The sequence below is a fragment of the Cynocephalus volans genome, chromosome 1, assembly GCF_027409185.1.
Source record: "Cynocephalus volans isolate mCynVol1 chromosome 1, mCynVol1.pri, whole genome shotgun sequence".
In the NCBI taxonomy this organism is placed as follows: domain Eukaryota; kingdom Metazoa; phylum Chordata; class Mammalia; order Dermoptera; family Cynocephalidae; genus Cynocephalus; species Cynocephalus volans.
In genome coordinates, this window is record NC_084460.1 from 120,346,443 (window position 1) to 120,371,459 (window position 25,017).

General features: G+C 36.4%; 1 protein-coding gene across 1 annotated transcript in view; it reads left to right on the plus strand.

The window, feature by feature from the left end:
- The window catches only part of SNX4 (sorting nexin 4), a 61,552-nt gene that overhangs the window by 22,979 nt on the left and 13,556 nt on the right, over positions 1–25,017 (plus strand). Inside the window, exons 6-8 of the mRNA XM_063101813.1 lie at positions 3,412–3,467; positions 10,736–10,808; positions 20,414–20,475. Coding sequence (XP_062957883.1) covers positions 3,412–3,467; positions 10,736–10,808; positions 20,414–20,475 — 191 coding nt within the window. The remainder of the gene's footprint in view (positions 1–3,411; positions 3,468–10,735; positions 10,809–20,413; positions 20,476–25,017) is intronic.

Here is a 25,017-nt window from a genome sequence, read left to right on the forward strand (position 1 = left end):
TGTTCCCATTTTTTAGATCAGGAACTCTAGAAACTAACTTACTCAAAGTCACATAATTTTAAGTGATGGAGGCTAAATCCAAATCTAAACCTGTCTAACTCAAAGCCATTCTTAATTACTGTTATGTTATTACCTATGTTTTTGCTTATTTATCATGTAATTAATATATGCAAAGATGATTGGTAAAGGGAATGTTAAAAGCTATATATCTGTGAAAACGAGATCATTCCAAATCAGACCAAATATTTGTATTTTATTTGACTTTGATTAAAAAATAAATAAATAAAATTTAAAAAAGAATATTCGACTTTGGTTCTTTGATTGTCATCTTCAAATTACGGTGTTGCCAGCTTACTGTAATTTTCCTTTTTTCAGGCACACTTAATTTAATCTGTACTTTTGGCCCTACTTGATTAATGTTTTCTTAAATCTTTTTAGAGTGATTATTATACCCAGCAAAATAATTACAAAATTTATTTCTTTTTGTTAGTGTTCTAGCTAACATAAGCTTGAGCAACCAATTTTATCATCATTGCTGATTATTAGCATTACTTCTCTTATTTGAATATTTATATAACATGATACTTAGTGAAAAGAGAATAAAGGGCTTATCCCTAAAGTAATGGACAAATAAAATAGTTAATTTAGTGTAAGATAATGTTGTTTTAACTCAGTTAACTCAGTCATGAAAGTAATCATCATTCCATATGCCCACACCTAAATGAATTTTGGCTTATTCAGAAGAATCTGGAACCCTGTCTGTTGCTTAGAGCAGAGACTGCCAGAGCCAAAGTCTGGGCCCTTAGGATCTCTGCTAATCTCTGTATTGCACAGGAACTCCAAGAGAGCCAATGAGGAGATTCCAAATGCTGGGTGCCTGAAAATATTCATAAGCTCCATGTTCTTATGGAGCTTATATTTTATTAGTTAACATTAAATTAACATTTAAGTAAAAAATAAGGTACTTTAAAATGGTAATAAGTGATATAAAGAAAATAAAACATCGTCATTGTTAAAGAATATAACAGCAGGGATTATTTTTCAGGGGTTACGTTGAAATGAGTGACCATAAAATTATTGTCCAAATGGGAACCCTTTTGAGAGTAAAAAGGGACACTATTAATAATAAGACTAGTACAACAGCATAAACCAGGACTGTCATGGGCAAACTGGGCCATAGATATAGTCACCCTCCCTTGAAGAGATAACATTTGAGCTGATACCTGAATGATAAGAAACCTTCACTGGAGTCAACCTAGTGGGCCAAGGCAGAAGAATTTCCCCTGAAAGAGAGGGCCAATCTGGGTAGTGGTTTACTTGGCAAGGTTTGGGGGACAATAAACAAAGCAGGTGAAAGTATTGCCACAATAGCCTTTGCAACTCCAGGGGCCACCATTCGCATTGTGCTCTTTTATGGCTCTTATATTCTAATGGATCACCAAGAATCAAGTAAACAAGATGATTTCAGATAATGTGTTTTAAAGGAAATAAAATAAGGCAGTATAAAACAATGATGGGTTAGGGGACATCTTTAGGTGTTTAATGGAGAATATGATCAGGTAGATGATATACCTGTCAGATTTGTAACGTCCCAAATCAGAGATCTAGCTTTGGGGAGAAGTTTCTGGTTTGGTTACGTTTTAGGCAGCTTTAGTTTTTATGAAATCTTGTGGAATAATGAGCAGATTGGGTTGGGTGAGGTGATGGACCTGACCCAACAGAATATTTGGTAAGCAAAGGTTAGGATGGTGACCTTTTACATTTATATGACTTCTAAATTGGTAAATTGGTGACTTTAAAAGTAAAAATTAAATTGGTGGTATTTAAAAAAGCATGAAAAGGAGCTAACTGGTTAGCTTAGTTGGGTAGAATGTGATGCTGCTAACACCAAGGTCCAGGGTTCGATCCTTCGACTGGCCAGCCACCCAAAAAAAAAAAAAAAAAAAATTCAAGAAAAGATACAAATGAAAATTTTTGTTCTTATGATTTTTATGTAATTTCATCCTCATTTAAGGAACCACATTTGCATGTGACTAAAGTCATTAACTCTTTGTAAGATTCTTTGGTGTTTAGTGATTTTTAATATATGCCTTAAATTTGTAGGTGCTTCTGTTTGTAAGGACTTTCACATGTATTAGCTTGTTAGTCATGTAAGAAATGTCAAGAATTGGTGAAATACTGTTTTGAAATAAGAGAATCCCTAGAATTCAGTGATAAGCTTCTTTAGATAGTCTTTAGATAGCTCTTTGAATCTCTTTTGGTCTGGTGTTCTAGCAGGCTGTTTGTGGAATACCGTATTTACTATATTTGTTTTTATTTTCTTAGCCAAGTAATCTAGGAAGGCCTAGTAATATTACTTGTTTTGTTTGTTTTATTAATTGACAGTATTTGTAACTGTATTTTGAAAGTTGAAATAATGTGAAATTTTCAAGCTGATTGGGATTTTCAAAACCACGTTTTGAAATTGGTTCCTGATTGAGCTACCCTTTTTTTTTTTTTTCCCGGTGACCGGCGCTCAGCCAGGGAGTGCACCGATCATCCTTATATAGGATCTGAACCCGCGGCGGCGGGAGCGTCGCCGCGCTGCTAGCGCAGCACGCTACCGAGTGCGCCACGGGCTCAGCCCGAGCTACCCTTTTATGAACCCTGTAGTTCCCGTACCTTCGCCAGAAAAGTTACTTGGTTGTCTTTTTTTTTTTTTTTTAGTGAAAAGTAAGGATAGGATTTGGAAATGTTCAGTATACATTTCAGGCAGTCAAATTATTGTTGTCTATCTCTCTGTCTCTCCTTTAAGAGCAACTATCTGGAAATAAGTAAAGATAGTTAAAAAGCTGTGTTGTCTTTTAACATTTTCTGCTAGATAGAAAGTAATTTTATGTCATCTAGCTTGTTTTTATTTAGTACAGTGTTACTTTAGTACAGCTATTTCTACATTTCTTTTTCTTTTTTCTTTCTAAAATACTGATTATGAAAATGAGAAAACCAAAGTACATTTGGTTTGAGTCCATCTCAGAATTACCCTCATTAGCATCCAGGCTCTAAAGCAGTAGTTTTATTTAGTTTGTGTGTACAGATCATTGCTTTTCTTGGCTTAGAGAAAAGGTAAACTACTTTTTTCACACAACCTATTATGAATTATAATGCAGAGCTATATGCCCATTAGTGTATTGGTGTTTACCATTGTTTTACTTTGGTACTGTTGAATGCTATGTGTTCAGTCTAATTTATAACATGTTTTTGTAGTGTTTTCAAAAATAACAAGCTGTTTTTTAAGGTATGTTTAATGTGTTTGTGACAATTGATATGAAGAAAACTGTACTTGAGCATCTTAATTCTAAAGGGAAAGTAAAACTGTTTGAATTTTATACCCTGAAATATAATTGTATTAAGTGAACAAATTATTTTTTCCAGGCAGACTCCAGGTTAAAAGCGCTTAATGCAACATTCAGAGTGAAAAACCCAGACAAGTAAGGTTTTGTTTTAATAACAGTTACAGTGTTGTTTTGAATGATGCTCATCAATCTATTTAATTTTCATTTCTGAATGTATGCACTTTTTTTGCTGATATTTTAAATAATTCACATTTGGTGAAATCCTTTTTAAAGTCTAAAACTGATTTTGAAATTTGGTAACTTAATTGGGTTTAAGGTTGTAAGTAACTGGTTTTAGGAAATTAAACCACTGCTTTTTTCTAGAGGGATTTATTAAATGTTGTTTAATAGGTATCAGAAAAATGAGAAAAGTAATTTTAATTTTATATAGTTTTCTTTATATGATTTTGCTTATCAAATATTTACAGAGCTCAAGATAAGAAAATTATGTTTCATATATATTTAATAATAAACTGTCTACTTTGTTTTCTACCAAGAAACTTGACAGATAAATGCATACTAGCATAATAATTTCATGGAGATATATTTATATGACAAATACTTTAATTCATTAATGTCAGTTGGGTATTTGTGAGAGCATTTCTTTGTTGAAGGAAGCCAGTATATTCACAAATGACTTTCCTTAGGATGGGACCTAGGCATTTAAGATTTTGTTTTTGCTCATTCTTTAAATTTGGCAGATAATTCAGTCTTCATTATGTGAACCTTTACCTGATAATTTGGTTCAGGTAGAGAAGTTTTTCAGTTAGAAATGTGCTCAGGCAGATGAAGTTTTCCGTTTTGGAAGATTGAATTGATGAGGTCTGTTAGAATTTCTCTAGTGAGCCCTTCAGCATTAATTTCTATGTAGCATAAATACTTATCAGACAAAGGCCAAGTTTGCATTTCTGATGACCTGTTATTATTCCTGACTTTATAAGCCATAACATATAAATAATGCCTCTGGTTTTTAATATCAATTTTGAATATAATATAAATATTTTTAAGTTTTGGTAATTAGGAAGTTGTGATGGTTATCATTAAGGTTGGTTTTTTTTTTTTTTTTTTTTTTTTGGTTTGTTTTTTTAATGGACTTTATTTTTTAGAGCAGCTTTAGATTCATGGCAAAATTGAGCAGAAAATACAGAGAATTCCCAAATACCCTCTGTCTCCCCCTACTGTGAACATCTCACACCAGAGTGCTATATTTGTTATCAGTGATGAACCTACATTGACACACCATTCCACCCAAAGGCCATCATTTACATTAGGGATCACTCCGAATGTTGGACATTCTGTGGGTTGGACATTCAATGGATAATGAAATGTATCCACCATTATAGTATCATACTATAGTTTGTTTTTTTTTTAAAGATGACCAGTAAGGGGATCTTAACCCTTGACTTGGTGTTGTCAGCACCACGCTCACCCAGTGAGCTAACTGGCCATCCCTATATAGGATCCGAACCCGTGGCCTTGGTGTTCTCAGCACCACACTCTCCCGAGTGAGCCACAGGCCGGCCCTATTATACTATAGTTTGAATGTCGTAAAAATCCTTTGTGTTCTACCTGTTCATCCTTCCCTTACCTCAACCCCTGGCAACCACTAACCTTTTACTGTCTCCATAGTTTTTCATTTTTCAGAATGTCATATCATATGGTATATAGCCTTTCAGGTTATCTCCTTTCAGTTAGTGATAGGCATTTAAGGTTCCATTGAGGTTTTTATAAGTGTTATAATGACATGCATGGTATATAAAAGGTGTTCTCTAGATTAAGAACTAAAATTATGTCACCCTCAAACAAAGCTTTGTATAACTTAGTAAGCTAAATTTATGACATTGTTGGATGTACATTCGTTAGAGGATTGTGTAGATACTATTATTTTTTGTTAATACTTTAATATTAACAGTTTGTCAATTAGTATTTTTTGATTAAATATTTTTCAATTTAATTAAAAATATTTTGTCAATTGAATATTTTCTTCTCTTTTCTGACCTAACCAACTCTTCTGAATTGCTAAATTTTATTTACTATCCATATAGTATGTGATATAACCAGTAATATTACCAAGGCAGTTTTTTGCTTTTATGTTCCTGGTAAAGTGTATAACTAGGGGCTGACTGACTAGTTCAGTTGGTTAGAGTACAGCCTTGTAGCACCGAGGTCAGGGGTTTGGATCTCCATACTGGCCAGCCACCAAAAAAAAAAAAGTGTATAATTAGTGTGTAAATAGTAATAGATTTTATTTGCCTTAAATTCTGGATAAGAGAATGGTCTACATCAGTCTTTCTTATAACAGATTCTTAATATGTAGAACCTCTGTTCTAAGTCTAGCTGGCCCAGTAGATCATCATTCATATCACTATTAAAATAGTTTACATCCCTTAAGATAGTTTCATTCTATCCTTTCCTAATATCCAGAAAACCAGAAAGATTGTTTCAAAGGGATCACCAAAATGATTCTTCTGGTACTTGCTTCCTACATATTTGTCTTTCCCCAAACTAGACTATTAAGAACATTGAGGAGGAGGACCTGGAGTCTTCTACATTTGTGTGGCCTTAGGTGCTCTGTTAATGCTTTTTGCATTGTTTTAATTGTGTATTTTTCTTAAAAAAGAAGTGCTCAAGGTTTATTTCCTTATTGAGCTTTTTATATTGTTGTTACAAATAAGCTAAACTGACAAAGGCAAAAATCTAGGTGGTAAACAGAGCAAACATAAGTAACATGTTATTTACGTAGTTGTTTTTAAATCCACTGTTTCTAGTAGAAATAAACAATACTAACTAGTACGTCCTCTGCCACCTTGCACAGTGGAAGTTTCATTTACTGCGGCTTTAGTTCCCAGTGTTTCTTGGCTTTAAAATATATATATATATATATATATGACTTTATTAGTAAAATCATGTATAAAATTATAGTTTTCTTTTTTTTTAAAGGAAGCCAGGCTACACAGAGATAATTAAGATTATGATTTATTCAGGTTATTCTTGAGTTTTCAAACTCTCAGGTTATTTTATTTTCCTATGCTTAGTTTGGAGACAGGAGGTATGACAGAAGAAATTTATATAGTGAGTTTTCTTCAGAGAGCTCAAGGCACCGTGTTAAGAGCTCCTGCAGATAGGCAGGGAGTCAGGAACTTCAAGTGCAGAAACTGGAAGAAGAGGAGGGTGGGAGTGACTGACATATTTGTTATTTCTAACAGTCGCTCAGACTACCGGAATTCATTAAGTTCTTTTTATTTGGGGGTGTTATCTTAGGTAAGAGTTGGTTGTACAAATTGTGAAGAAGTATAGGAGAATCTGTATGGCTTGAAATACTTTCAGTGTAATAGGATAGAGAAAACTAAAAACATATGAAAATATGAAAGCAATATGAAATAAATAACAGCTGGACCTCAAACTGTTTTTGTGCCATAGAGCTTTAAGATTGGGTAGAGGCATTCAGAAAAAGCCTTGATGGAGATTATTTTCAAGGTGAGTTTTGAATAACTGATAAGATTTGATTAGGAGAGGCATCTGTTCAGGCATCAAAGGAGGGATGACAGCGAGTAAGTAAAAGTGGCATAGGGAGAATAAAGGGAAGCATAGAGCCTGTGGGTGAAATAAGAGTGTTTTGAGGAGAATAGAGAATAAGGTTGGTTGAGGCCATGGGATATTAGGTATAGACAACCTCAAACTTACAGTCCTATCAGAATCTGCATTTACATATTGATTTTTACATGCCTCACAGACAGGGAATTTAGGTATTTGGTATTTCAGATGGTAAGTTTTGTATCACCATCTCCCTGCTCTGGACTGTCTTTTTAAACTCCTTCCTTTCAAGTGAAACTACAGCATTCTGACATTTTTGTATATGATATTTAGTCTTGAATCCCTCTCTAACAATGCCTAATCATTTAGGGTAGGATCCTCATTTTAACTTGCAGACATTGCTAGATTTTGACTTGGGCAAAGAAAATAGACTCTCATTTCCAGAAAATGTATTTCTTTATTTCTTAAATATGAGGGGTCTTCAAAAAGTTCATGGAAAGGTTTGTATTCTCTTTTTTTTTTTTGAGCGGTTGACCGGTGTGGGGATCCAAATCCTTGATCTTATAACACCGTGCTCTAACCAGCAGAGCTACCCAGCCAGCCCTTGTATCTTTTCATTTCATTTTTCCACAAACCTTTTTAAGTACCCTAGTACATATTATTATCTAAAGCTTGATGGATTTTTTTAATCTTCACCTTTAGGTCTTCTGATTTCCCAGTAACTGTGATTTTTCCAGAGATTCATATTTTGTTTCTGTCACCTGTGTTAAAATTCTTTTAGCCCTGACTTCCTGGTAATGTGATTGATCAATGTTGTGTCATCCCTTCACCCCACCCCAGTCCCAAAAGAGACTGTGCTACTTTTTTAATCAGAAAGAGAAACTTTAGTGTGCCTTATACATTCTGTGGCCAGGTTGTTAGGACCTTTTCTTTCAACTCCAGAAATCTCTGGTTCACCTAACTTAAGTGTTCTGAGTCTTACTGTTTATATTCTTACAGATTTTTCTCATAACCAAATATGACAACTAAGAATTTTATAGTCATGAAATACAGAGTTGGGAAACTAGAAAAGAAAGATCCTTAGGGAATCTGATCAAGTCTGGAGAAGCTCTAGAAGACCTAATCTTATAGAATTTATGGCTCCTGGGCCCGAGCATAAGAAGATTTGGTCAAGGATAGACAAGATTTATCAAGATTTATCAACTATGGTATTTGCCTCTTGATACTTAAATTGATATTCAGTCTTAACTTCTAAGGGAAAATTATACCAGCTCAATTTTAATTAGCTCTGCAGAAGGAAAGCAGTTCTCAGTTATCTGAGATATTTCCTTTTTTTTTTTTTTTTTTTAAAGATGACCGTTAAAGGGATCTTAACCCTTGACTTGGTGTAGTCAGCACCACACTCTCCAGGTGAGCTAACCGGTCATCCCTACATAGGGATCTGAACCCGTGGCCTTGGTGTTATCAGCACCACACTCTCCCAAGTGAGCCACGGGCCGGCCTATATTTCTTCTTTAGATATAATTTTATTTAAATCTTTAAAAAATTTTGACTAGGTAATAAATACATTCTCCTGGTTAACTAGATATATGTATATTGATAGATATGGAAAGGTTATATAATGAAAAGCTCACTGCTGTCCCTATCCACCGCACTCCTACTCCCCAGAGGTTAATTACCTCATTAGTTTTTTAGGTTTATATCCATTTAGAGTTTTATCTGACAGATGCAAGAAAAATAGAAGATTATATTTTCTACCTTCCATCTAGGATATGAAAGGGCAGATCAGACATGGATCTTGCCACCTCTTTTATCCCTGAATTATTTTCTTAGCTGAAAAACACTGCCTTCAGGGGAATGAGAGTGGTAGAGATTAAGTTTTTTATCTAATGATTTGATGCCTCAACCTTGCCAGCTGCTTTATTTAGATGAAGGAAAGTTACTACATACATGGGATCCGTGAAAAGTTTTGTAAGCTAAGCCACATTAAGGAGTTTGGACATGGTCTCAGTGTGAGTAGATAACCTTTGCAGCAGAAGAAACCTTAAAAGCAGGGGAGTGATGTGGATTTGGACTTTAGGAAGATAGTGGAGAGTAGATTAGAGTGGTGTGGGAGTGGACTAGGAGGCCATTCAGGAGGACAGTGCAAGAGTTCCAGGTAAGAATTGGTGATGCCAGTCTGAATCTAGGGCATTGACAGAGAGGCCAGAGAAAAAAGTGAGAGGATTTGGGTAATGTTAGGTAGGATTGACAGACTAGGTGATTAGTAGACTGTATGTGGTGAAGAAGAATGTAAGGAAATACAAAGTGCTAGGGAGCAAAGGGGAAAGAGATTTGAGCTATAGGGGAAGATAGGTTGAGCTTTTGATATGTAAGCAAGTACAAGTATCTGCTGATCAGCTGGCTTCATAGATCTGGAATTTAGGAGAGAGATTTGGGCTGGTGGTAGAAATTTGGAATTCTGCATCATGTAGATCATAATTGTGAAGCTTTGTGAATGACAAGTCACATTTAGAGTGTGTAGTTAAAAGATTGATTGGAAAATGGATGAAGGAAGTGAGTACTGCAAAAAAAACCTTTACGAGTGACCACAGTAAAAGGAACACCTTGAGAAAATAACACTGGTGACAAGAGAACAAACTTTTAAAGGGCCGGTCCGTGGCTCACTCGGGAGAGTGCAGTGCTTATAACACCAACGCTGTGGGTTCAGATCCTATATAGGGATGGCCGGTTAGCTCACTGGCTGAGCGTGGTGCTGACAACACCAAGCTAAGGGTTAAGATCCCCTTACCGGTCATCTTTAAGAAAAAAAGAGAGAACAAACTTTTAAGAAGGAGAGTGATGTCAGCTCTTACATTGCTGAGAGGATTAAGTAAGAGGAGGACTAAAATATGTGATTGGATTTTAGCAACTTAAAAATAGTTCGTGACTTTGTCAAGAGTATTTCTCCACTCTAGTGCTGGAGGCAGAAGCTAGATTCTAATAGGCTAAGCAGTGAATGGGAAGGGGAAAAGTGGTTATTACTGGGGAGATAATGCTTTGTGAAAGCTTGGCTGTGAAAAAGGAGGGGTCTTGAGAGGGTGTAATAGTTGGGTGCGTTGTCAAGGGAGTATGTGTGTATTTTAATCTAAGGGAGACCTGAGTTAATTGGTATGCTAATGAGAAGGAGTTTGTAGAGAGAGGAAGTTAGGAAATAGGAATGTGGGGTATAACTGAGATAGAATCTAGAGCTTTATTTATTTATTTATTCTTAATTTTATTTTGTCAATATACAATGTGGTTGATTATTGTGGCCCATTACCGAGAGCTTTAGATGGGAGGAAGTCTCTAGAGGGAAGGAAGAAATAATGTGGGTATGGGAAAGTTTGTATGTTGATGGCGTCTGTTCTATCTCAGGTGGTGTATCAGAAATTCAGGTCTTTATAGAGAATGGCAGTTAATAGATTAGAAAAGCAAAGATTACGGGAACAGCATTAAGATTAAGGTTAGAGACCATGAGTTTATGTTTGCACCATAAGAATTTTTTTAGCATCATAAATTTTTTCCTGGTTTTTTTGTTCAAAGTAATTTTTTATACCAACAAATTTTATCTCTAGCTCAGTCTCATGATGTAAATTACAAAGTATAACTTCTGTTTTTGGCTTGCCAGAATATCAGAGGAAAGTATCATTGTTTTGTTTTAGAATCTTTCAAATTTATATTGGTGTATAAATACTCAAGGCCAGCATATGGTTAAATAGAATGTTTTATTATTTCTCAGGAACTACTGTTTTGTCTTTCGGTGTTTATTTTCATGAGAAAAATGATGTTTTCTGTGTTTCCTATTTCAGGAGATTTACTGATCTAAAACACTACAGTGATGAACTACAGTCTGTCATCTCACATCTTCTTCGAGTCAGAGCTGTAAGTGGTCCTAAGAGCTTTTTGACACACATTTATAAGGAACTGCTTCTCATTTAATCACTATTTTTTTAAGTAATGGGTGATATTTATGACAAATAACTGATTTTTACATTCAAATTTAGTATGTTCATCATTCAAACTGCATTTTTTTAAAAAATGTGAAATGTTTTGTGTCATAAACAACTTGAAGAATTTTAGCCTATTATTTTCTCCATGGTTTCTAATGATATGGTTGTTTTGATACCTTGTCAAAAGGCCTGCCATTTCAGTGTGAGAATGTAAATAAGTGTAGGGTTTTAGATTTACATAAACTAATATCCTATTCTTTCAGGTTTTTTTAAAGATCTGTGGAATAGTTTAATAAATAAATAAATAAATAAATAGTTTATGGATGTTAGGCCATCCTGTGTCTGTGCTCATAAATTCTACTAAATAATTTGCAGTAATAGCCTGCCATGACAAGAGGAACTTGAAATTGAGGAATAATCATTGTACTTAGCTGTATACTTTGGCTGTAATGCACATGGAGAAAAATACTTTGCAATAAACTAATGTACTTGGAAAATGTTGTAGCATCCTCTCTGTCCTCTGGGGTACCTACAGGAAACCTTAGAACTTGCCTCTCTGCTCAGGCTTGAAATAGGCTGGGTTACCACATCTAGGATCACATCTTATGCTGATCGGAATCCTCCTGAAATGAAGTATATTGTCAGAGATTTGCTTTAATAAAAGGGTCCACTAATGAGGAATAGAGAAGTAGTTTGAGATGAAACTAAATTGGTTATAATTATTGAAGCCAGGTTCTGGGCAATGGAGGTATTTCCTCCTGTTCTCTATACTTTGTATGTTTAAAGATTTCTTTAATAGTATAAAAAAATAGAATAAAGGAAAAAATTTTTCACAAGACCCTCATATTGGCCCAATCTCCTGGTTTACCACTGGACTCCTTAAACAAATTATGACATACCTTCTAGGAAAAGAAAAGGTAACTTTGATAATTATTAGGCTAGGGTCAAGAACTGCATATTGGAAAAGACTGTGGATTAATGAGGTAAAATTTCTAGGCCTTTTGGTTGCCTTGAAATTACCCAGACAAATTAGGCAACAGTTCCTGTGGGAAATGGGGTGGGGGACAGAGACACCCCCGAATAATGGAAGAACGATTCACACTGCTTTGCCTCCTGTGCCAGGAAACTTGGAGAATCTATTTAACTTAAGAATCTGGCTAATTACAAAAGCAGTCCCCCTCCTTAAAAAACTTCAACTAAAAGGAAGAGGGGAAACACTGTGGAAAGCTTCATTTAGGAGGAAAATAATAGTTCAGAGGGCCAGCCCGTGGCTCACTTGGGAGAGTGTGGTGCTGATAACACCAAGGCGACGGGTTCGGATCCTATATAGGGATGGCTGGTTCACTCACTTGGGAGAGCATGGTGCTGACAACACCAAGACAAGGGTTAAGATCCCCTTACCAGTCATCTTTAAAAAAAAAAAAAAAGAAAAGAAAAGAATAGTTCGGGAGTCAAAATAGGCAGAAATAAACTAGTAGGCCAACGCATGACTAGCCCAGGATATAGAGGTTCTTAAACAATCTTTCATGCTTAAAGGAGGGACAAAACATAAATACCAGTCAGAATCAGATTTATCAGGAATCCCAGAGATAGAGTGGTAAATTGAACAAAGTGTACAGTTAAACTCAGCAAATGCGTGAGCATAGAGGATAAATTTAAGTGAAATGATTGTCATTGTTGTGAGACTGCTACAGATCATTTGGACTGAAAGAAGATATGGGTGATGCTTTCATAAAACAGGTAATATTGTCACAAGGCAAGGTATGATAGTGATTTATCTTCTTTTTTACTGAAAATATATTTAAGTGTGATTAGTATTTAAATAACATTTAAAGATCATAACAAAACAATGATGTTAGTGAAAATGTTTAGTAGATTCTCCCACACAGCTGTTTTTATGTTCCTTTTTACTCTTAGCCCACTCTGCTTTATTTTTTATTTTATTTTTTGCTTGGTCTTTAAGTATCTTTATATTCAGAAACTATAATTTCCTTATTTATTTTTAAAGATGCAAAATTAGGTTTGCCCTAAAAATGGACTCACCATAAATTTGACAAGCACCTAATACATTTGATATTTAGAGGATGAGAGACCAGAGGAGCAGGTCCAAGAGGCTTAGCACCCACAATATCTCAGTTTTTATCTATTTTACATTCTGGAGCTCTGTGTAAAGTTTTATTTGTCAAGAGGTTCTGCCACCTATAAAGAAAAGCTTGGAAACCACTGCAGTACTGCCTATAATACCCCTCTCGTTTTACCCCCTTCATTGAAAAACAGAACTCTATAAAAGTTGACTTGTGATTCACCTAGTTAGTAGCATAATTAGGACTAAAATTGCAGTAACCCAGCTTTTGGTCCACAGTTTGTTCCACTACAGTGCCTACATCTGTTGTCTCTAAATTATACAGTTGTCTTGTTTTGTTTTTGTTTTGTTATTAGCAAAGGCTTTTATTTATACATTAAGGAGCATCCTAAAACAAAAACAAAAATGCTTATGCACCAAGAAATTTGTTTATGAATTCATATACCTGTTATAGAGGTATTCACACCGTACAATATCAGCATAGAGGAAGGCTATATGTAAGTCTGCCTAGGAGGACCAGTGAAAGGATTCAGAAAAGGTATATATGAACTGTGTTCTTGTAAGATAAGTAGAATTTTATCAGGAAGGTGAAGGAGAATAAATAATTCATAAACAAAACAAGACTTTTTGCTGATTCTCAGCTACCAATAAGAGCTCAATTAGTGACTATGGAATCTTTAATGAGTCAATTTTTTTTAATGTTTTTTTTATTGAATCAAAATTGATTATACATATTTTGGGGTTCAACATTGAGATATGTTGATCAAATCAATATTACTAGCATACATATTGTTAAAAATCGTAATTATTCTTTATGTTCCTTGTCCAGTCTCTCCCCCATCCCTGTCTCCCTCCCCTCTCTCCGCTCTAATTACCCTAGATTTCTTCTCTCCTTCTGAAAGAATAATGGTTACTCTGTTGATTTGTTGCCTAGGTGATCTGTCCAATGCTGAGAGGTGTGATCAGGTCCCCCAATATTATCATAGAGCAGATGCTTCTTCTGTCACTCTGAAATGGGCTTTATGGAGAGAGACATCCTCTTCTTTTCTTTATCTCTGCTGGTAACTCTCTTGGTGTCAATGCACTCCATTGGTTGGCAGAGCATCTGTGTGGTGGTTGTGGCATCTAGCCTCTTTCACGGCAGCCATGGTTATTGTGGTGGCTGTGATGGGCCACCCATATGGAAGTGGTGTTTCTGGTATGCTCTTTGGTGCTGGCAATATGCCTGGTTGTGGGGTGTGTCTGGGTCCCTGGCTCCATGCCTCGGGTCCCTGGGCAGGCCCCAAGGTGCTGGCACAGTGTGCCTGGATGTGGGAGTGGGTCTGGTCACCTTCTCAATGCCTCGGGTCCCCGGGCTGGCCCTGAGGCTTTGACACAGTGTGCCTGGATGTGGGAGTGGGGTCCGGTCCCCAGCTCCAAGCCTCTGGTTCCCAGGCAGACCCCAAGGCACTGCTGGTGTGCCTGGGCTGGAAATAATTTTTTGTTCTTTGCTTACTTCTAAAATGGGGGAACTTCCTGTGGGAACCAGTAGTTAAGCTGTGTGGGTGAGCTAAATTGCTGCTTTGCTGCTGTTTCCCTAGGGAAGCCTTTCTGTGCAGCTCAGGGCTTAATGGTTGACCTTATAGGTACTTCCAGCTCTCCAGAGACTGTGTGGATCTGGGTTGTGTAGAAACTGATCCGGGCCTGAGTCTTTTTGTCAAACTGCACCCCTTATGATTCTGCATTCCCAACCAGTCTCCTCTGAGTGGTCCTGCGCTCACTGGGGGTGCAGATCGTCTGTCCTTGCTGTGCCCCAGTGTTCCCCTGGTGGGCCTGTCTCCCCCACCGCCTGTGCTGCAAACACTTCCCAGGGGATGGGCCCTATGCCAATCCTTTATGATGACTCACTGGCCTCTGAATGGCTCCCTTTTTTCAGTTGTTCTGGCTCCTCGCTCCTGCATGGGTCCCCCAGAACGCTATTAGTGGTCTTGCTGTCCTGGGAGCCACAAGACCCTCTTCTCCCCTGCCGCCTCCAAGTAACTCCATCCAAAGGACACAGATGCGGCTTTGGCGGGCTCCTGCTCCATGCACTCATCAGCTCCAGCCTAAAGCGGCCGCGGCCTAAAACACTCTGAGCAGTTTTTTCTTTCTCTCATTGTGGTTTCTCCCGCCTTCATGAACTCCATAGGTCTCTCTTCCTCTTCCCCTGAGCTCCAGCAGCCCCAGCTTGGCGGATGTTACATTTTATAGTTGTAAATTGGTGATTTGTGGGAGAGAGTGATGCTGGGGACCGTCTATTCCACTGTCTTGACCAGAACTCAGCCCACTCCACTTTAGCTCTGTCTTCCTTCTAACTCTTCTTAACCATGCCAAACTTGTTTCTGCCCTAGGGCTTTTATTTGCCCTTTCTTCTGTGTGTACCATTCTTCCCCCACCACTCACCTTCAGAATACTTTCGTGGCCATTTTCTCTTGTCATTCAGTTCTTGGCTCAAGTGCCTTCTCAGATCTTTCTTGATCATCTTGCATAAAATAAGATGTCATTTTCTATCTTTTCTGTCATTTCCCATTATTGCTGTTGTCTTTGTAGCAGCACTGTCTGACATTGTATCATGTACCCATTTGTTAATTATCTCCCCTACTAGTGTATGTAGTTCCACAAGAGCAGACACTTTGTTTTCTTACTGCTAAATCCCTGGAATAATATTTGACTCATTCATTGAACGAATGATTAAATGTGTATGGTAACAGTTTTATGTTTCAAAAGATGTGAAAAAGCAATAAGGCGTTTCTTGAATTTAATTGTAACCACCCAGAGGAACTGGTTGGTTAGTAATGTGTATGTGATAAGAACCTTTAAGGAAAGTGACCTTGTTGTCAGAGAGTTTGCAGTGGCCAATTCTGGGTATAGATATTTATCCTAAACTTTTTAAGACAATTCTGGGTATAGATATTTATCCTAAACTTTTTGAAAACAGGCTTCAGAAACTTTATTGGCATGAAAGATAGATAGCTTGAGGTTTTCAAAGGAAAGGCAGCACTTGATCTGTTAGTCAAATTAAGATTTTTACTGTATAAATGAAAGAAAAGCTGATGAAAAATACATGATGCCTTCTTATTAGCTTAGATTTTAAAACACAGTGTTCTAAAATTGGAAGAAAGGACCTTTAGTCATGGACAGTAACAGAAAAGTGAGGCATCGTAAAAAGTGAAGGTTAACGCCCCACGCTGACAGGAGCCTGCAGACAGTGCAGAAAGCACCACAGGAAGGGCCTTGTAGTTACATCCAGAGTGTAGGAGTAGAAGAGGTTTAGATGTTGTTTGAGACAGATGACAAATTAACAGATGAAGGGAAAACAGAATTATTAGACTATTTTTTCTGTCAAGAATTCTTTTGAAACTAGAAAAGGCAAAAAAAATAAATAAATAAAGATGGGTTAAAGAGTTAAATATTTAAGAAGTCAAAAACAGAACAACCAGAAAGGGCAGGTGGCCTTAGACTAAGAAGTGCTGAATTTGGAACTTGTCTCTGCCATTTACTGGGGCAGGCAAATTCAGTAACCTTTCAGTGTTTGTTTTCTTTGCTGGAAAATGAGAGTAGTTTCTGTTGGCACATAGTAGGTACCGAATAAATTTTTGTTATATGAATGGGTACCTTACAGCGTTATGAGACTCAGATGAGATCCTTTGTGTTTTGTGAACTAGAACAAAAGGAAAATAATACTGATATCTAACATTTGTGTACCACTGAGTATCAGCCATAGTGTTCAAACATATTATAATTTTCTTATTCATTTTCCACAGTAGCTCTTTGAAGGTGGCTACGGTTACTGTCCCTGTATTACAGATTAGAAAACCAGAGGCAAATGAAGTTAAGTAATTTGCCTAATATCACACAATAAGTAGATATGTGGAGCCGGAATATAAACCATAAATCTGACTCCAGACCCATGCTCTTAACCACCTACGAATGATACATTGACAAAGGACATGAATTCAAGCAGAGTGAGGGAGAAGAGAACTGACATTCACAGAGCCAATCTGCTTGTTGCCAGGAACCTTACAAACATTATTTAAATCCTCACAAAGTCATATGATGAAGGCCACTTCCACATCTCCAAAGAAAGAATAACACTATGGCTTGGAGTGATCTAATAAATTCTCCAAAGAGAGAAGTAAGAAGGAGGTGGAAGTTGAACTCACATTTGCCTGACTTCAGATCCTGTATTTCTTACTATACTCTCTAGGGGAAATCAAATTTAAAGTGTGTGTATGGGGGGGGAGGGGTTAACTTCTTTAATACTTAAAAATGCAAATTATAATTATTGAGATACTATTTAACATTTGATTCATAGTCATTTATAAAGATGGTAATATCTAGTGTTTGTGAAATGTTTAGTGATGGTGACAGTAGAGAGTATTACAGCTCCTTTTAAAAAGCCATTTTGGCGGAAATATCAGCCACCTTAAATCTCAATCTTTTACTCCTTAGGAGAATGAAGGGCGAAAAAAACTGTGTGTCTAGATTTTTTAAATAACGTCATCTAATAGCATGTCATAGAATTTTGTTCTTGTCAACATTTAATCTTCTACTTCAGTGAGGATGGAGAAGGCATTCCTAATTCCAAATAATTTGGAACTGGGAAGGATAATCAGATGAGGCTGTCAGATGTCTTCTGTTGTCAAAGAATTTGCTAGTGTCAGTCCTGCCCTGTCAGTTAATTGATCAATTTTCAAAAAGGAAGACCTGTCAACAGAAATTAAATTGAATAGCAGTCTGGACTAAATCATTGGCTACAGACCCTTTTCCCTGACAACAATATTCTTGATTACCAACAACCATTGAATCAATCTGGTTTTAGGTTTTAATCATTCATGTTTGACTTCCCTGCCATTTATGCCTTTCTTTTTCTCTAGAAATGATATTTTTTGGTTTATAGTTGTAGTTTTACTTAGCTTCATCTTCTTTGTCACTGCCTGATGATCTAGATAGAGCCACTTCATGTTTTAGGTGGCTGGCACAAATTTGTTTCTTCTTGTAGAGTTCCCACCAGAAGCACTGTTGGTCCAGTAACAACTGCTGAAGGGCCGGCCTGTGGCTCACTTGGGAGAGTGCGGTGCTGTTAACACCAAGGCTGCAGGTTCGGATCCCTATATAGGGATAACCGGTTGGCTCACTTGGGAGAGCGTGGTGCTGACAACACCAAGTCAAGGGTTAAGATCCCCTTACCGGTCATCTTTATATATAAAAAAAGAAAAAAACAACAACTGCTGAGTGTCTCCTTGTTGCCTGGTTCATGAGTAGACTAGCTCCACATATGTAGTTGCTCACTTCTCTGGGGTATGAACATTCTTGCCTCTTTTAGTCATACCCAGTGAACCAATGTTGTTTTCCAGAGCTCTAATTGCTATAGTAGAAGCTCCTTTGTACCAGCTGCCAGGAGTGACATACTTTAAAGAAACAAACTTTTTAATACCTGAGGTTCACAAAATTTTTCTTTGAACATTTGTTTTGGATCTGCCTGTACACTTAAGCTGCTTCTAATTTCTGTTCTTAAGTGTTTATTTAACATGTTCTCTTCCTCTCTTCCGTGCTTAATATCTTAAGTGGATGATAAAATGCTCAGCTTTTAGGAAGGAGTTTTGGTATCTAAAAGTGCAGGGATCTAGAAAAGTTGGTGGTCTAGAATGACATTTTTTATCATTTATTCTTTGGACTATTAATCCTGTAAGATGTTTTCTACTGTGAACCATATGTCTCTTGAGCAGTCATGATTCATATATGGTGTTAGAGGTCTAAAAAGTCCTGCAGAAAACAATCTCTCAAACTTTATTTAACACTCTATAGAAGACTCAAAAAATAATTGGGAAATATATCCTAGAGAAATTAATTTAGACATCTGGGGACAACTCTGAAGAGTTTCAAGCAGAATAAGGACTATGAGCTTTGTCTTGAAAACTGAGTCTTCAGGGGTCAGCAAACTTTTTCTGAAGGCCAGATGATAAATATTTTCAACTTTGTTGGCTATATGGTCCCTGGTGCATCTATTCATCCCTGCTGTGAAAGCAGCCATAGATAGTGCTAAGATGAATGAATATGACTGTGTTCCAATAAGACTTTATTTACAAAAACAAGCAGCAGACCTGTAGTATGCTGACCCCTAGTCTAGAAGATATGTGTTCCCTCAAAGCAGGAGAGCAGGCCAAGGATAGATGGAAAACATTTTATGATCCTCTTACACCTGCTCCAGGTATTTACAGTGGTGGTTCTTTTCCTTTAAGTTGATGTCTTGAAAGAGTTAAGATTTTTTGTATAGTTAATGCTTAATTCCTCAGATTACTCATGTTTGAGTAAGGAATCAGGGAGGTAATTTATTCTCAGACTTTACGTCTAGAAACTGTATACTAGAACTTTTTGTCGTTGGCTGGCCAGTATGGAGATCTGAACCTGTGACCTTGGTTTTATAATTCTGCACTCTAACCAACTGAACTAACTGGCCAGCCTTTCTAGAATTTTTTTAAGGAAGTTTTTATGGGATTAGTTTTTGATCTTCCAGTTTATGTCTGTAACACTTTGGGGGAAAGTAAAGCAAATTAATTACCTTATGTAGTGTTTTGTTTTGTCTTTTGTAAAATTTGTGTGAATTGCTAGGCAGTAGACATTTCATCTCAGTGATCTAAGTTGTAATTCTGTTATTAAAATATCTAATGTGTTTGTTGGTTAGAAGGAGGTACCTTTTGACAGAGTAGTGTTGAAGTATGAAGTATATTGCATGTGTTCAGGCTGGCTGATTAGCTCAGTTGGTTAGAGCACAGTAACACCAAGATCAAGGATTCAGATCCCTGCATCAGCCAGCCGCCAAAAAAAAAAAAGAACCTTTGTTTAACATGTGCATGTGTTCAGCAGTTGTATATAAAACTATAGATCAGTAGAAATGAAAATGTTTGTATCCTTTGCCCTGGTAAATTCTACTTTGGGAAGTTTATCATAAGGAAACAATCTGAAGGAAAAAGCCTTACTCTCAGAGATGCTTATTACATTATAATACTGAAAAATAAGGAATAACTAAATAGCAAATAAGGTTATCTAACAAGGAATGCTTTTATATTTTATATACTGCTCAGTGGAATTTTATTCAGCTATTTCAAATGGTTTTATTAAAGGTAATCTTAACTAGTTGGATAAAAGTATTACCACTCTTGTTATTGAAAATTTAAAAACTAATTAAAAACTATGCATAAAAAGTATGATATATACTTCATACTATATGATAACTATGATGCAACAGCTTTTTTGGGGTTCTTTTTTTAGTGATGGGTTTTTGGAGATTGTGTATATTTTTCCATATTTTCTAATTTTATTGTGCTAAGCCTGTTTTTTGTTTGTTTTTTTGATGAGGGTGAAATCTTTTTTTAAAAAAGTAATCTGTATATAACTTTGACTTAATAGCAATTTCTTTTAAATATTTATTTCAGAGAGTAGCAGATCGACTCTATGGTGTATATAAAGTGCATGGGAATTATGGACGAGTTTTCAGGTAAGCATTTTTTTTTTTTTTTTTGCTGGCCTATACAGGGATATAAACTTTTAAAGTAAACTACAATTATCCTTAATTACTTTTTTGCTTAAAAACAGTAATTCTTGAGTTTGATGTCCTATGGTAGGGGTTTTCAGATTTTCAGATATGTCCTTTTCATCTTAAATCCTTTCTTTAAATAAAAAGTAGTGAGGAAGTTCAACATATTAAGCAGATAAAAGTGAAACTACTCTGATTGAAGCAAGGGGTAAGAACTTTTACTTTCTTGGCAGAGTGCCTAAGATCCCATTGGAAATTACTGTTTTATAGAATTAGTGATTTTCTTTTTTCTTTCTTTTTGCCATTTTGTAATTTATGAAGATTTTTACAAGGTGGGTTTTTTAGTCTTTGGGTAATTTTAGTGATAGAATATTTGTATTATAAATTGTGTATTTTGGTTATTTTTGAACCATTTTCTTTTGTGAGTTTTTGTATGTGTTCATTATTTTGGTTGTGGTGTTTTGGAAGTTAGTATCCAGATCTTTTTATAAGAAAAATGTCCTTGCCAATGTTCAATTATAAGTCCTTCTGATTGAATTTATTTAAAAATGTGGCTCATTTTAGATTCTTGAATAAGTAATACATCCAAACAGAACAAAATTCAAAAGAAACAAAAGCTTATATAGTGAAAAATCTCCTTGCCCCTGTCTGTTAATCACTCAGGTCTCCTCTGTGACAGCTAACATCAGTTTCTTAGTTTTTGTGTATCCTTCTAGTAAAAAGTAGCATTAAAGACATAATACATTAACATACAAACAAATGCAATTTTCCTTTTTTTAACCTAAAAGGGGAGCAGATTGTATACATTGCTTTATTTGCTTTACCTTGCTTTTTTCACTTTAAAAACTGCTCTCTAAGATACAGTGTTATCAGTATTGGGCTTTATTGAACAGGAGTATCATAATTTATTTAACCATTCTCCTCATGATAATTATTTCCAGCCTTTCATTATTGCATTCAGTGCTGCAATAAATATTCTTGTATATGTTATTTCACATATATGTTTAGTGTAAAATTCTAGAAGTGCAAGTCCTGGGTCTAAGGATAGTTGCATTTGTAGTTTTGAGAGATATTGCCAAATTGCCCTGTACAAAAGATGTTAGACTTTCACCAGCAGAGTATTAATCCTCGCAGGAAGCGCCCTGGGCTCCCTAGCTGGGGCAGTGGGGGTCTGAGGGCCTCGGCCATGCCCCCTGACACCTGCAACCAGCCCAGCAACGACTGCTGAGCCACCACAGGAAGTACCTGGGCTCCCGAACCAGGGTGCTGGGGGGCCTTGGGTCTCAGCCACATCCCTTGATATCTGCAACCAGCCCAGCAACAACCATTGAGTTGCTGCTGGAAGCCCCCCGGTCTTCCGAGCTGGGGTGGCCGGGGGCCAAAGGCTTCAGCCATGCCCCCCAGCATCTGAATTCAGCCTAGCAGTGACCAAACCACCACTGGAAGCCCGCTTGTCTCCCCTGCAGGAATGAAGGCCCTGTGGCCTTGATGATGCCCCCCCTTCCTCCTCCCACCCTATTTCCTTCCCCCTTTCCCTCTTCCCCTCTCCCCCAACTGCTCCACAACACCACCTTAGGATATAAAAAATAATAATATTAATAATCTTTTTTTAAAAAGTATTAATAACTTCACTTCTTTGCCCAAACTTATCTTTACCAGTCTGATGGTGACAAGTGGTTTCTCCTTGTAGTTATAACTTACATTTTTCTAATTATGAATAAAGTCAAACATTTTTTCTTATGATTAACAGCTACTTTTCCTATTTCATGAGCTGCCCTTTTATTCTGTTGGGCTTGTTTCTTATTGATTTGTAGAAGTGTGTTATCTTTAAGGAAAACTAGATCTTTGTTAAATGAATTGCAAATTTTTTTCCATTTCATCATGTATCTTTTGACTTGTGGTGGCTTTGACATATAGAAATACTCTATTTGTTAAATTCAATTACATATGTGATTAGTTTCTCTCCTTTTAAAAATAATAGCCTCTGAGTTTTGTGTGTATATTAGTAACGCCTTCCCCACTTTGTATTATAGAAATTTTTTTTCTCATTTCTTCTACGTATTTTTGTGGTTTTATAAATTTTTGATTCATCTGGAATTTATTTGAATGCAAGATGTAAAATATGGATCCAAATTTATTCAATTCATTTGCCAGAGTAACGGTTTATACGTATGTCTTCGGTTGATCAATACATTTAAATTAAATCCAATTTGGGACAGTAACAGGATTAATATGACTTTTTTTAATGAAGAGAAGCTATTGAAACTTTAAAAATGTAAACTCTTAATAACTAGGACAGGAATACGAGGGGTCTTCAAAAAGTCTTTGTATTAAAAAGATTTGTATTATCTTTTAATTCCATTTGTATTATCTTTTAATTCCATTTTTCCACAAACTTTCTGAAGTACCCTCGTATGTGAAAATATATGGCCAAACATTAAAGGAATAGTATAATGGGAAGAAAGACAAATAGTTTTCAACTTTTTGACGTCTACCCTGTGCTGTTTGACTTATCTTCAATTGCTTTTAGGTTTATGCACATGAATCAGCCCCAATTTTTAGAACATTACCCAAACTGAAACCCCAATTAAGCTTGGGAACAATGCTCATTTAAAAATGAACATAAATCAAATACTCTCAAAGGTAGCACATTTATTGTAATTAATAAATGAACTTATATTGGTTTGAGAGGCAAGTAGATAAAAGGTCAACTGGTTGAATCAAATTATAAAGAAAATTATTTGCGTTAGTGTCCCATGATAAATATTGTGTAATTTGTCTTTTTGCCAACTCAGTAAATTTATGGAAAACAGCTTTATATCTAAAACATCTCATGAAAAGTGAACTAGGGAGACCAGAGGTGGTCAAGGTAATTCAAACAGGTGATGAAGAGCCTAAACCAGAGCAATTGCCAGTGAAGAATGTTAAGGAAGTATAAATGATAGCACTTACCAATGAATTCTTTTAGTCATTCAGCACACAGTTACTAAGCTCCTGCTACCATAGTAGGTGCTAAGGATGCCAAGATTTAATTTGAGGGCAGCAGAGTGTCTAGGAGGATTGTGATAGAGAATATATAGGAGAAATAGCAGAGTTGAGGGGTGAGTTAAAGAGTACTGTTTTGGATAGATTGTATTTGAATTAAAGATTTCTGATAAGCAGTTGGAAATTTGGATCAGGAATTTAAGAAGCTGGTGAGAATATGAGTTGAATATACAAGATGTGTCCTTACAGAATGCTTTTTGAAAAAGTAGGGTTAGGTGATAATGTTAGAGGATTAAAGCGAGTCTATGAGAGACTCAAGGACCAAACCTGGGGGAATACCTGTGTTCTGGGATCAGGCAAAGCAAAAGATCCGGTAAGGTAGATACCAGGAAATTGATGAGGAACCTGGAGTGTGCAGTGTTAAATAGGTAAGGAGAACACTTGAAGAAGTTGGAATTATACTAAAGGAATTGAGTCTAATGAGAAGGGGGGTAATGGGCGAGTAAATATTGTAAATTTGGAGAGCAATTTAGTTTGAGTGATATAATGTTATATTGCAGAGGTCCTGGGGATGAGAGGAAAGGATTAAGGAAGGAAAGATAACAAGTTATTGATTAATCTTTTAAGAAAGTCCCTGAGGAGATGAAAGGTAAACGCATGGTTATTTTTGAAGGGGAGTAGGACCTGTTTTTGCTAGGGGTCGGGGTCGGGGTTGGGGTTGGGGAGCAGACGTAAGAAGGTGGGTGGGAGAGAAGATACAGAAGGTTCAGAACTATCTTAAAGCAGAGGAGAGGTACATTAGGAGGCAACAGCAGCTGGCCTGTGTCTTAGTAAAGGAGGGATCTCTGCTGAGAACAAGTTGGTTAGTTATGTGGTTGGGGGGCTTGCAGGGAACGATATAAGGCAGTTTGTCTCATACTAATGAAGAGAATTCTTAAACTGCAGAGCCTCCTTTATCTCCCCTCATGAGTTCCACAAGAAATTGGCTGGAAGCGGCTGTGACAAGTGCAAGATTTCTTTGAAGGCTTGAGTTCTCTCAGTTGCATTTCATTCTATAGAATATACGTGGTTGTTTTAATATTTATAAAAAAGGTTTTTTTCTCCTCTAATGTTAAAGCAAAATTTCTTCTTCAGATAAATTGTGCCATGTTAATCATATGGCTTCACATACCCATGATTAGATATCTAGCTTTGAGAAGCACTGATGAGGGCATGAACTAGGACTGTGAAGAAGGATTGCTGTCCAGAGCCAATTGTTGGGGATTTTTGGCTTTTTGTTTTTTGCTTTTCACCTTTTGAATGCTGCCAAGCTATAAGAGTAATGAAAAAATTCAAAAGTATGGGGACTATGTAATTGGGAAAAAGCTTAATTTGTTCTTATTCTTTGGTTTGAAATTTGAGAGAGGGAGAAATATAAAGCTGGTTTCATCAGCTTTTTTTCTTAAATTTTTTCAATATATTCCTCAGGCAGTTTTTGTAAAATTATGGCTTGTTGCTAGATTGGAGATTGGAATGAGA